This window comes from Patagioenas fasciata, chromosome 6 (genome assembly GCF_037038585.1).
Source record: "Patagioenas fasciata isolate bPatFas1 chromosome 6, bPatFas1.hap1, whole genome shotgun sequence".
In the NCBI taxonomy this organism is placed as follows: domain Eukaryota; kingdom Metazoa; phylum Chordata; class Aves; order Columbiformes; family Columbidae; genus Patagioenas; species Patagioenas fasciata.
The window spans coordinates 30,383,535-30,395,929 of record NC_092525.1 but is presented as its reverse complement, the minus strand read 5'-3'; the positions used below and the strand labels follow the sequence as shown (position 1 = coordinate 30,395,929).

Here is a 12,395-nt window from a genome sequence, read left to right as displayed (position 1 = left end):
TCAAGACCTATTGCTTGCATAATCCCACCCCCCCCACATATACTTGTGACTTAACTTGGCAAAAATAAGATTTGCATAGTAACAGAATCAAAAACTTACAAAATGGTTTCCTTTAAAAATATTTAAACTACTGAAAGATCACACCAAACACAACATTCTGGAAAATGAAGGCTGTGGTTTGTTTGTTTGTTTGGGTTTGCAGTGTTTTTAGTTTTGTTTTGTTTGTTTGTTTTTAAGGAAAGTGCTGATACTGGCCAATAGCAGTTTTATTAAGAATGTTTCAGTAATATTTTTAAATCAATACATTAACTTTCTCTTTATGTCTCAGACTGTCTGTACTTCAAGAAAGCTTTTGATCATCTTATATTTGTCATATATAGGATAACTTATTGCATGCAGTGGTACCATCTCAGCATGTCGTCTAGACAGTTCTCACAAACTAGACACGTACAGGCTTGCAAAACATGTTTGGAAAAAAAACAGAGGAAAACTTGGTGCTGCAGTATTTGGTATCAGGGATTTAAGAGATGACTTTTTTTCTCAGAGACAGGACGGAACCACAGTAAAGGTATTAGAGAACAACATGCTATTGGAGATGTAGTTTTTCAGGCAAAGTGATCTAAAACTGGAAGTTCTGACTACTTATTTCATTTCATCTTGTGGAAAAATAAGGTATTACCTCTGTTATCCTTGATGTATTACATTTCTCAAATCTATCTTCGGATTGTTTGCTACTAAAATAGCTGTCTGGACACAATTATACCAACAGTTCTTTGAGTGCAACGAGTGCCCAACATACCTTCACCCAAAACATCTCCCTAGAGACTGGGGATTTGTCTGTCTGATCAGTATTTTTAAAATTGGGAAAGGAAAAGAACATTTCCCCAGTGGCAAGTCTGACACGGTATCCAGCAGCTATTTCCTTCTGTCATTTTTGTAATCTCCAAGATTCAGGTTAAGTAAAAACAAGGGCATGATTTTAAAACATCCTATGTAAGAGTTCCTAAAGTCATCACAATTTGGGTCTTGTGCAACTGTGAGGCTGCGGGGAGCCCCTCCCAGGCCACCTGTGGAATGACGGGGAGAACTTTGGCGTGGACAAAGTCCCTTTCCTGCCCCTACAAGGGGCGAGGGAGACCCTAAGAGACAAACCTGAGCTTGAAAGGAGGTGACTCCAACTATCCGGTCTCCGAATTGCTGTTTAGACACTGAACAATCAGCAAACTAGACACCTAATGTTTTTATTGGTGCATCATTTGAGACAGGGTTAAAGAGTGCATTTTAAATCCCTGCACCTTTTAAAGTTTAAAACTAACATAGCTTTTTCTCTCGACAATTGAAAGTACAATACTGTGTCTGTGCTGCCTTCTCCATATCCTAGTGAGATATTACATGTAATTTGAAAAGATCCTTCTGGATGAAAGACAAGATACAACTGAATTATTCTGATGCTATGAAGTGATGCTAACACAAATAACACCAAACGAAAGGACAGTTCTGAATATATAATCCAAATTTGCTATATCCACAGAGCAAACAAACACAAATGGAAAAGCAGCAGCAAATTACAGCAGTTGCAAAAACAATATTAAAATATAAGTGAATACAGAAAAAATATTTTAATTAACAAAACAAATCAAATGGAAAAGATTCCTCAAATAAAGCTTTTTAAAGTGAGTCTGCCTGTGTTTGACTGCCATGACTAATTATGTATCCATGTAATGTGTGTTCAATTTGGGCTTATTTAAATAGCAGAAATGCTCATTAGCTGCAGTATATCTGTGAAGCTTCAATAAACAGTTTAATGGTTTTTATGTTTAACCAATTTCATAAGTTCCTGTAATTTTAGCTTTAGTAGCTCATTAATGTTATTTTTGATATCCATCTTAGGGACTTCCTTTACAGTGAATAGTAGGACTACTTGAGAAAAATACAAATATGCTGTGACCTTCTTAATCTCAAATATAAAACTACAGCTGTCACATGCACCAACAGACTGCTTAACTGCTGACACTGCCCAGTCTAAATGCCAGGCAAATAAAGAAAGGCACAATCATACTTCTCACAGCCATCTAGCCCACTAGTGTACCGAACCAGGATTAAAAAACGGTTTGACTGGATAAAGCTGGGTCCAGCTATGCCAGGAGAGGCTCCTGGGGCAAGCTGGTACTAACTTTGTTTTTTGCCTGTCACCAGCAAACCAATGAGTACTAATGCCTATTGGATGAAAGAGCAGAATTCCTGCTGTGACAAGGCTGTAGAAATCATCATGAAGTCACTTTTGGGTATTGGAAATTAGTAATCATTCCAGAGCGTGGAACTGCTGCACTCAAACTCATTCACTAAACCTACTTGTGGAGAAAAATCCTATTCCAAATGACTCAGCAGGAAAACTCCTACCTATTTCACCAGGGATCTTCTGAATCTATATAAATGTCAGTTTTATATAACAAATTTTGAAGTCTGGTGACAGTCAATTCTGTGGGTGTGAGGCAGATGCTGTGCTACTAGAGAGACACCAGGTCAGGCCCATGGGCATCCCTAGTTGGAGCATCACAGCCACCTCTGCCTCCCTCCCACTGCTTCACGAGCTACCGAGGGCTCCAGCGCTCGCGGCTGAAGGTACCTCACAGGCTGCAGGAAGAAACTCCCGCTCCCTGCAGGTTCGCTGGCTTCTGTACCAGCTGAAGGTCTGTATTGGTACAAATGAAAACGAAAATCTTTTTCACTGATGAGCTCAGAGCTCTGCAAGCTTTGTCCTGTTTTTCCCTAGAAAATGCTTCTCAATCTAGAGAAATAAATATTAAGTAGGAGTGGGTTAAATAATAAAATTGCAAACCACTTGGGCGAATTTCTCTTTGCTGTATGTTGAACTATACCGGAGGGGCTGCAGTTCTACTCCAGTAAGCCTTCTGGGGTTTGCTGCTGCAGTTTCCAAGCAAGATAACAGTCGTACTAAAAGTAAGAACAAAATATCTGGAAGTTGTGACTGATTCCCAGAAATACGAAATAAAATTTTGCCCTTCAGTTGCCACGCAATAGTTAGCTACTACCAAAAATGTAGCAAAACATATTTTTGCTCGCAAATAGCCTACTATTTCTGGTTTTTTTTGCAAAGGCAGTATTTGGAGTTTGCTTGAATATTTTTCCACTCCCCTCTTTTGTCTCTCCAGGAAAATAAAATAGACATTATCATGCCAAGATTCAGTGTTTTGGAAAATGGAAATACTTCCTCTCTATTGCTGCCTGCTAAACAAAGTGTTTGAAAACTTATGCTGCCAGTTCTCTATCCTGCCTTAGTCCCATGTCCTGCTCTGCATGTCACGGTGCGTTTCAAACAAGTGAACTGTTTTCCATAATATCTCCATAGTTCTCCTCAGAAATTTAGGAAGATAAATCAGAACAAGTACATTTGTTCCATTGCAGAATTTTGCAGTCCAAAAATATTGTTGCCTTTCGCTTACCAGAACAAAATAGATAAGAAAACGGTTATTCAAAATTTAGACTTTATAAAACAACTAGACTGGTGTTAAGTATGACGTTGAGGTTGCAAGCAGTGCTAGGGAGTACACAGAATTACATTTGTATATATTGAGTAACTGCAATTTGGAATGGTGACAGAGATTTCAATAATTTACTAACATGTTACAGACCTCCAAAATAATAAACCAAGCAAAAGAACAGAAACATGAGGAAATGCACAAAACCCTGACACAGCTCTTTGTTTATGTGGGTCAGTTATGATGGCTTGAAGGCTTTGGTAAAGTATACAATAAAAAAAAAAAAAAAGCAGCTTGTACTTTTTTTTTTTTTACTGGTTTCAGTAAAGTGGTAATGCTCTTCAAATAATCTAGAAGGCAACTCTCCCATTTTGGCCACTAGCAACTTCCCAAGCATACAATGGACTTAGGAGTCCATTTTTTAAAAATTTATGATGCATTTATATTCTTTTCAATAGAAGAATGAATACTACTAGAACTGTTGCTTAAAAATACAATCAATATTTTAACAAAAAAGTCTAAATACCTGCTGTGGGCACATGGAATCTCAGTTGCAAATTTAATAGCTACTGTGTAAAAATAAGAAACTGGGAGGATAATAGACTAGAAAAAAGCTTTCTAGCCTATGAGCTATTTCTGCTTAGAAGAGCAGTCACCCATGTGCTTATATCTTGCTAAACAAAACTTTAGAACATGAACATAAGGGCTGCCCTGAACAATTTGCTGAACTGGGGCTAAGTCTGATTTTAATCCCTCTGTTTTCACAGTATTTTATTTATTCTTACATCAGTAGCATCAACATTTAACAACATTAATAACATATAGGACATATCCTGCTAGCTTAGCCCATACCAATACTCTATTTGCAGTTCCCTCAGGTGCCTTTCAAATTAGGTCAATTGATACAGCTCTTTGTATGAGCAACAATTAACATGTTTATTCAACCTGCATCTGAATCATCCAGTCGCAGAATAATTCAGACTAGAATGCCTCTCTGGAGGCCACCTAGTCCATCACCTTCTTCAAAGTTAGTTCAAGTTCCAAGTCACATCAGTTTGCTCATGGCATCGTGTAGTTTCAAGTACCTCCAATATTTTTATCACCATCTTTTGATGGAGAATATATTAATATTTCCATCTCTTGAATACAAAAGTGTGCTTCCTTTAAAAAAAAAAAATCACCTAGAATATAAGATACTTTTAGTGTTTGGCATGGTTTTTGGTAGTAGTGGTGGTTTTTTTTTTCCATTTCTTTTTGTTATGTATGCTGAAGTATCCTGGAGATTTTATTGAAATCCAGCTTAATAGCGAAAAGCAAATTTGACTTTCATTAAGACAGATTAGCCAAAAAATAAAGATTTAAAAACAACTCAAATGGTATGCTCAAAAGAAACACTCTACTCCCTCAAGTCTCAGTTTCTTTTCATTTTCACAACATTCAAAACAAATGTCTTGCATTTTTCCTTGTAATTTGATTGTTATTCTAATAGCAGTTTCACCCAAAACGAAGTGTGAAACTGAGGTGTATTGCCAACCCCCAAGGTAAATTACTCTTCTTTCATCATCAGCTCACTGCATTACTTTGTTCCCCTCCCATTTTATGTTCCTATTTAAATACCTCTCAACAAGTAATTTAGTCAGTGAATGCATTCTAGGAGATACAAGACTGGCACAGCATCATGGCTAAGCAACACATTAAATTCAACATTTTATCTGAAGCACTTTTTAATGTGGGAGAATCACTCTTTTATCATAGGGTCTATGAATGACAGCGAAACATACAGATTGCATAGGCTAATATTTGATTCACCACACGAGGCTCTAGAAAACCTTCTAAAAACCCTAAACAGAGTGTTTTAAAGACAACCAAGCTCCCAAAATTCTCAGTCAAGTGAACTTCACCAATGGAGTAGCTCACGAATTTCTTAAAGATCAATAAATAAATAAATAAATAAATAAATAAATAAATAGATCTTACTCTTCTTCCTGCTCCTGGGAGTTAGGACTGAGCCCTAAAACATGACCAACACAGATGTCAGACTCTTTACACCACAACACAACTCTAAGTGGAAATAGAGCCTGTCCTCCCAAAGTGATGTGGACTGAACCTCCTGTGCCCCACGGAGCAGGAGGAGTGGTGGGGCAGAGGGCACAGTGTACACAGCTGGGCTGTGTGAACCTGTCCCAAAGCAACAGCAACACACACAACACATGTTCCTCAGGGAAACAGGTCAATCCTTCCTTTTTTACCATAGAAGAGATTTTAGAGTCTTCTCATGGATGTATGATGTCTTAACATTACATACAGTTGGACTGGTGAACAAGAAGGACTGAGTAGCTCAGTCACATTACGGTCAACTCTGCTCAGGGCTATATTCTAAAATTCTTCAATGAGACCTATAATTTATCTTCATTAACTAATGTTTTGTCTTCCTGTGAAGCCAGTACATTTTTGTATAATTTTACCAATAACTCTAGAAAATCTTACTACCAGAAAACTAATCTCTTTAACTTCATTTAAAACAGTGTTAACTATAAGGCATACACAGAAAATGCAGATGTGAGAAGTCACACATTCTATGTGCTTGAGGTATGTCCATACATGCTACTAGTCTCTGCTTAGATTATTTTAGATTTACAATTGTTCTTTATTGCAAAGATTCACAAAACCACATTATGCTAAGAAGTTTTGAAATTCCCTTTGCACTGGCAGAACCAGCACCTGATCACCAAATTTTCTGGTGATGTGCCTTCTGGGCCACTTGCCAAGTACTTTGTCAGAGCATTTGTACCCAAAGGACCACGACAACATGCCACGGGGTAATTGGCTGGCATGGCTGTGCCCTGGAGAAGTAAGCACATTCATCACTAAGGCTTTCAGAACCTGCTAACCTTGATGAGTGTCTCTGGGATGAAGATCTATTAATTTTATCAATCTGTCTTCTGCTGAGTCAGTGTTTTTTACTTTCAAGGCACATTTGATGTATGTGCCTGAACTCTTTAACCCAGTGTCAGAGAAGTCTGAGCTTTGCTCAGTTCCCATGTTCTTAGTTATAATCATGATTTGCAGCTCTCTTTCTGCTGTATCCAGACAATTCATTCAATCTCTGAAAAACCACCTATGTGCCTATTTCTGTGTCTTTATTGTGGAACCATATAATGGTTAATTTTTAAGAGCAAAGCTTCTGAAAGTGCAACTAAATAATAAGACAATTTGAGACACGCACAGGTGAACTTAACAAACACTGTATATATGAGAGAAGACCAAGTTCGCTTGTGTATGCACAAGAAATTCGCGATATCCAGACTAGCTGAACCAGAATAATGAATGTCCTAATCATTGCTTAATTTAATAGGTAAAAAAAAAAAAAAAAAAGGTTTCCAAGATCAGATCAGTTCACTTTAAAGTTGTGGTATAATGAGTTTCTCTAAAGTTAATTAGTGAGACCAGAAGAAATCCTCAAGAGTATTCTTTGAGATCCCATTTGCATTGTCAGGAAAGCAAGATATATTCTGAGCAACTGCACCTTTAATCTGAGTTCCTGCTCTATAAAACAATACACAGAAAACTGTCATCAGACCCTCAAGTTTTGTTCCAAGAGGGATACCTAAAGGACAAAGAAATTTCTGTGAAGAGGATCGGCAGCCACAAGCTGAGTAACCTTCAGAAGACTCATTTCACAAAACTGTCAAAGGACAGAAAATGGCTGCAGCTAAAATAACAAACAGCATTTACAGAATGCATTAGTCAGGGTTACCTTTCTGATCGCTTAAAATGGAGCCAAAGGCACTAATCACCACATCAGCTTTCAGACGGACAATCTGATCCTCATCTTCTTTCCAGTTTCCATCATCATCTTGTTCAGTTCGAACAAACTCCATACCAACAATTTGTCCACCTCTAAGTACAACTTTCCGAGGGGAGAGAAAAGGCAGAAATTCACATTTCTCTTCTTTTGCAAGTTCCATCTGTAGAGTAGAAGCAATAAAATATATGTCGGCCATTCCTGTGTTCTTATTAAAGAAAAAAAAAAATACTTTTTTGGCTCAAGATGTTACCATGCATTCTTCTGTAGTAGAAGTCACCTGTGCACAGTATACAGACAGAGCCTCCTGTGCTATTAAATCAAGCAGTTCTAGACAGTGGTACTAGGTAAATTTGCAATGCAAATGCTTCTCCAACATATTTTCTTATTGTTCCCTGTTACTTTTAATATATACAACTCCTTTGAGGACAAATGAGTGAACCTTATGTAACTGAGTCTTCTAGGAAGTGGACTAATATTCATTAAGTACATGCCATGATTTGTGTTTACTATGGTTTTGAGGTGTTATTAAATGCCAACTACCATGTGTTAACAAGTTTTCTTAGGGAAAATCCAGATTTAAGATCTTCTGAATTTCTGCTGTGGTAAAACTGCTGAAGTCTAACACCATTTTGTCTTAGCAAAGTCCTCAGGATTTGATTGTCTCTGTTTACGCAACAAAACCTTTCTGAACATGTAATATCTGACCTTACATGGTTCTAGCATGGCTGTTACTAGCTGTGAGCAGCTTTTGTTTCACTTTTTTTCAAGTCCACTGCATGATTGGATGACTAGAAATATTGACACCTTTTAGGAATTTACCCAGGCTGCTAACAAAGATTTTGGTCCAGAGTGACAGCTGACTCTTGATTAGTAAGAATCTGAATAGTCCATGAGTCTGTCAGTGCAATGATTCCAGTAATCTCATTGTGTCTAGAATTCTTAAATGAAGGAAGAGACCCTCTATTTATTTTGTTTGTACTTCCATTCCCCCTCTCTAAGATCTACCAAACTACCATAAAACTCATGATAAAGATGCATTAGATGTCCTGATATCCTCAAGTGTGCAAAAATGTAAAGTATGTACCAAACAAATGGTAACAGAAAAAGACAACCAAAATAAGCAACTCTAAACTGAAGAAACCCTCCTGTAGTACAGATACATTGAGAAAGCAAAGTCAGTTTCAAAATGTGCAGATGTCCTGATAAATGCCAAAGTGCAAAGCCAAACTAAAAATCAAATTGAATGCTGAAATCTGTGATGAATGACATTGCTGCATTATCACTGGCAGTGATTCAAAACCAAAATCACTGTAAGAAGCTTTTTTACGAGATTTTATAGGCTCCCAAGACAAAGTCAGGATCACTGAGATTCATTAGACAGCAGTCAGAAGGTATCATTCTGTGATCTTGCCATGACCTGAAGAGCCACCTACAATGGTGCTTTGATCTCTGGGGTGCTTCCAAGATTAAAAAATTTACTGTATTTTCTAATTTACAAGAAATTCTAACCCCTGTATGCAAATGCATCTCTCTGACTTTACAGGAAACAGGTACAACTGAGAAAAATTATTTATACAGAGACTACATGAAGATCTTCAATAAACATTTATACATTTTAAGAGTATTTTTATAAACAAAACCTTCAGGTGATGACTTTTAAGTACCTATACCACACTTTCAGACCTTGCAAAAATAACAACCAGTATTTCTTCTCATAAACACTGTTATTCAATTTTACCTCTTCTGGGACAGCCCTGATATTAGTGAATCCCTTCCTGAAGACCACAAACACACGACGGGCTCCGCAGCGTAAAGCAGATGTTGCACAGTCAAAAGCAGTGTCTCCTGCCCCAAGCACAATCACAGTTCCATGTATTGCTGGCAATGGAGAGTGACAGGCACACATCCCTGAAAGATGAAAGGAAAAAGCCCATTTTCAAGTAGAGAAACCATTTCTGCATGACAGCTCAAAAGGTACTTGTACCCAAAGAAGTGTAAAATTGCATCTTACAGTTTCCAAGCATGGAGTGTCACTATCAAATTATTCTGCTTCACTGAAAGACAGTTTTATTCCCGTTTTTAAGATATGCTCATATACATAATTTCATAGTCAATACTCTAAGCAGCTGCACCTTTCTATCTGGAAAGAATTCAAATGACAACGTTTGTCGGGTTGTGGGTCCTATCAGGTTGAAATTAGCATTGTGAGATCATTTAACCCAAAAAGTAAGTTTTTCTTTTATCAGATTCAATATCCTCCTAGTTAAAAAAATTACAACAGGTTATAAACAATAATACTTGGTATTTTGCAAAAGATGATCAGTTGTTAATAGTTTTGTGTAATAACTTCTCAAAGTTAGTCCCCTCCTCAGTTTTCTAAGGCACTGACACTGTTCTTGCTATGACACAGTTCTCAGAGGCTATTCTCTAAGGCAGCTGAACATGAGGTAGAAAGAATATTATTATTATTATTATTATTATTATTATTATTATTATTATTACTACTACTACTACTACTACTACTACTACATTAGTTCCTAGATCTTTCACTGGGAGAAAACATTTAATCTACAGTGGCTTTCTACAAATGATTTTCAGAAGTTACATGGAGAGAATGACGATATTATGTGTTTGTCATCTACAGTTTGTATTTACTGATTCCATTATAGAAGAAATACTTGAGTAAAACTGAACTGTGTGTGTTCCTTGCATGAGACTGCACTTATCGCAAGTTTAAATGCAAGTGTTGATTAAGCAAATTATTGCAACTTCAAAAATAATGCCATAAACAATCTAAAGCTATATTCTCAATGAGCCTGTGATAATTTCAGTCAGGAGGTGCTAAGATGGCCATTGAATCATTGTACTCTAACTCAAGTATCCTGCTATACTAGCAGCAGATTTTCACATGCAAATGTAAAGAAACACAAGTATCATTTAAGGAAACAATGCTTTTAATTTAGACATATAAACAGAGTGAGAAACCACATCCTCCTACATGTTATTACCTTTACTTAGTAGAATTCTTATTTCAACATCCTCTCCAAACTTTTCTCATCTATTTTCAATGAACTTAACCCTTCACAAATTGTGCACAGAGCAACAGAAAAAGCACAAGTGCAGCAAGTGAATGGCAGCTCAGAGCGGCTCCATCGCAGCAGCCCACTTCGCTCTTGGTAACAAAGCCACTCCCAAGGTAAATTCACACCAAATATGTATTTGCAAAGAAAATCCCTTTTGGATGAAAGTACTTTAACAAGTAGTATACATCTGAATTTTACTGTAAGTCTATTATGCCTGTTATTTAGAGGACTGTCATAGTAAAAAAAAAAAAAAAAAAAAAAGAGCAGGATATAGGATGTGTATATTTTATTTTAAAATTCCGTGATTTAGAGAGCAAGAGGTGGCTATAGCTAGAGTGTCAGTCAGAAAAGGTTAGTTTTTCAAAGCTGATGAATTTTTTTCATTCTAGACTTCATATAAAAAGATATCATTACATATCCCAGCAAAATGAGAGCGCTCCTTTGCAACATTTTAAAATATGCAGATCACAGATACAGATCCCCGTGCAGGCAGGCAACTTACAGTATACAAGTGCTACATGTCCATACAAATTTCTAGAAAGTATTTTTAGTCAGATTATTATAAGAGGGGATTGTTTTGCAGAAATTAGTTTTCCTTTGTTAATCTACAAATGGTTTGCAGTGCAGATTGTCAATCTGTTTCATTTTTAAATATCTCTTTCTTAAAAAACACAACACACACACACACACAAAAAAAAAAAAAAAACAACCCACCACCCTTTTCTCCCAATTCATTTGAGCTAACTTTGAGATTAAGAAAACAGACAGAAATAAGCATTTGATCAAAACAGCAGAGAGATGGGACAGATGGGATGCAGAATTTCCCTTCGTAAATGTTTTGCATTAAATGAGGTAATACACTTCTATATCAGAATAATTTGTCACAGAAGATATATTCTTTAACATATAATTTACAGAAAGTCTACTAAATAAGCAGGCAACCCTATATGATGCTATAAAAAATTTCTAAATGCTCAGTAGAAAATAAATTTGTACATAAAAAGGGTACATGTGCGGTTAAATATGGGGTCATATGTACAAGACCACGCACTGCACTAAGTATATGCTCAGAAAACTGTACAAGGTAATTTCTTTTTTATGAACACACTGGGGAATCTAGACCATGAGGGAACATGGTGTAGAAATCACAAGCCACATCTCATACAACCATCTGGGGCTTATGACTTCACATTAGGGCCAGTGAAAGCAGCAATACTCCTTGGGGACCAAGCAGAGCCATCTTTGTGCTGAAAACAAGGATGTAAAAGCATAAAACAAAACTGCACTTGGTGCCTATGAACTGAGTGAACTGGCATACTATTGTTGTTCTGAGTCTTAGCCTGTAAGTTCCCTTAAATGTGTCTGTAAAACATGCAGCACACGACTTGGGATTAAGTAAAATCATTTATCAACAATACACAAAGCAGCTGCTTATATGGGTTGCCAGCAGCTTCTTTAATGTCAGATTTTTTTCAAGACCATAATATATACACTATATCAATATAATTTACACATATGAGAAGCTTATGAAATCTTTTGAATAGAATTCAAAATAACAAATACAACTTATTAGGGGTAATGATTTGCCATGTGCTTTGATTTTTATACATGACTATTTGCTTTACAGTCTCTAGGACTGACTTTCCAGACCACACTCTTGAGGTTGCAGCTCATCAGGAAAAACCCTGACTCAGACCTATTTACTGGGAGGTGCTTTGTAATTGGATGTGCTGCTGTGTAACCAACTGTCCATTTTGATATATCAATAACTGTTAATGACTTGCTGAACATGATTGTAACAAAAATATCACACACCTGGTTTACTTGCCATTGCTACCAAAGGAAGGAAGTCTTTAGATGTGTAGAATCCTTGATCCATTCTTAGTCCTTGGAATAGACTGTCTTTCTTTGGTTCCGGCAAACCTAAAGCAGATATTTTCAGGTATATCAGAACTACAAGGCAAATTACAATGACCAATATATATTTCACATCACATGCACATT

At 36.8% G+C, this 12,395-nt stretch overlaps 1 protein-coding gene across 7 annotated transcripts in view; it reads right to left on the bottom strand.

Moving 5' to 3' along the window:
* The window catches only part of DPYD (dihydropyrimidine dehydrogenase), a 340,194-nt gene that overhangs the window by 173,306 nt on the left and 154,493 nt on the right, over positions 1-12,395 (bottom strand). For all 7 annotated transcript variants that reach the window (XM_065842651.2, XM_071810396.1, XM_071810393.1 and 4 more), the window contains 3 exons: positions 12,207-12,314; positions 9,047-9,216; positions 7,258-7,468 (listed from right to left, as the gene is read on the bottom strand). In XM_065842651.2, coding sequence (XP_065698723.2) covers positions 7,258-7,468; positions 9,047-9,216; positions 12,207-12,314 — 489 coding nt within the window. The remainder of the gene's footprint in view (positions 1-7,257; positions 7,469-9,046; positions 9,217-12,206; positions 12,315-12,395) is intronic.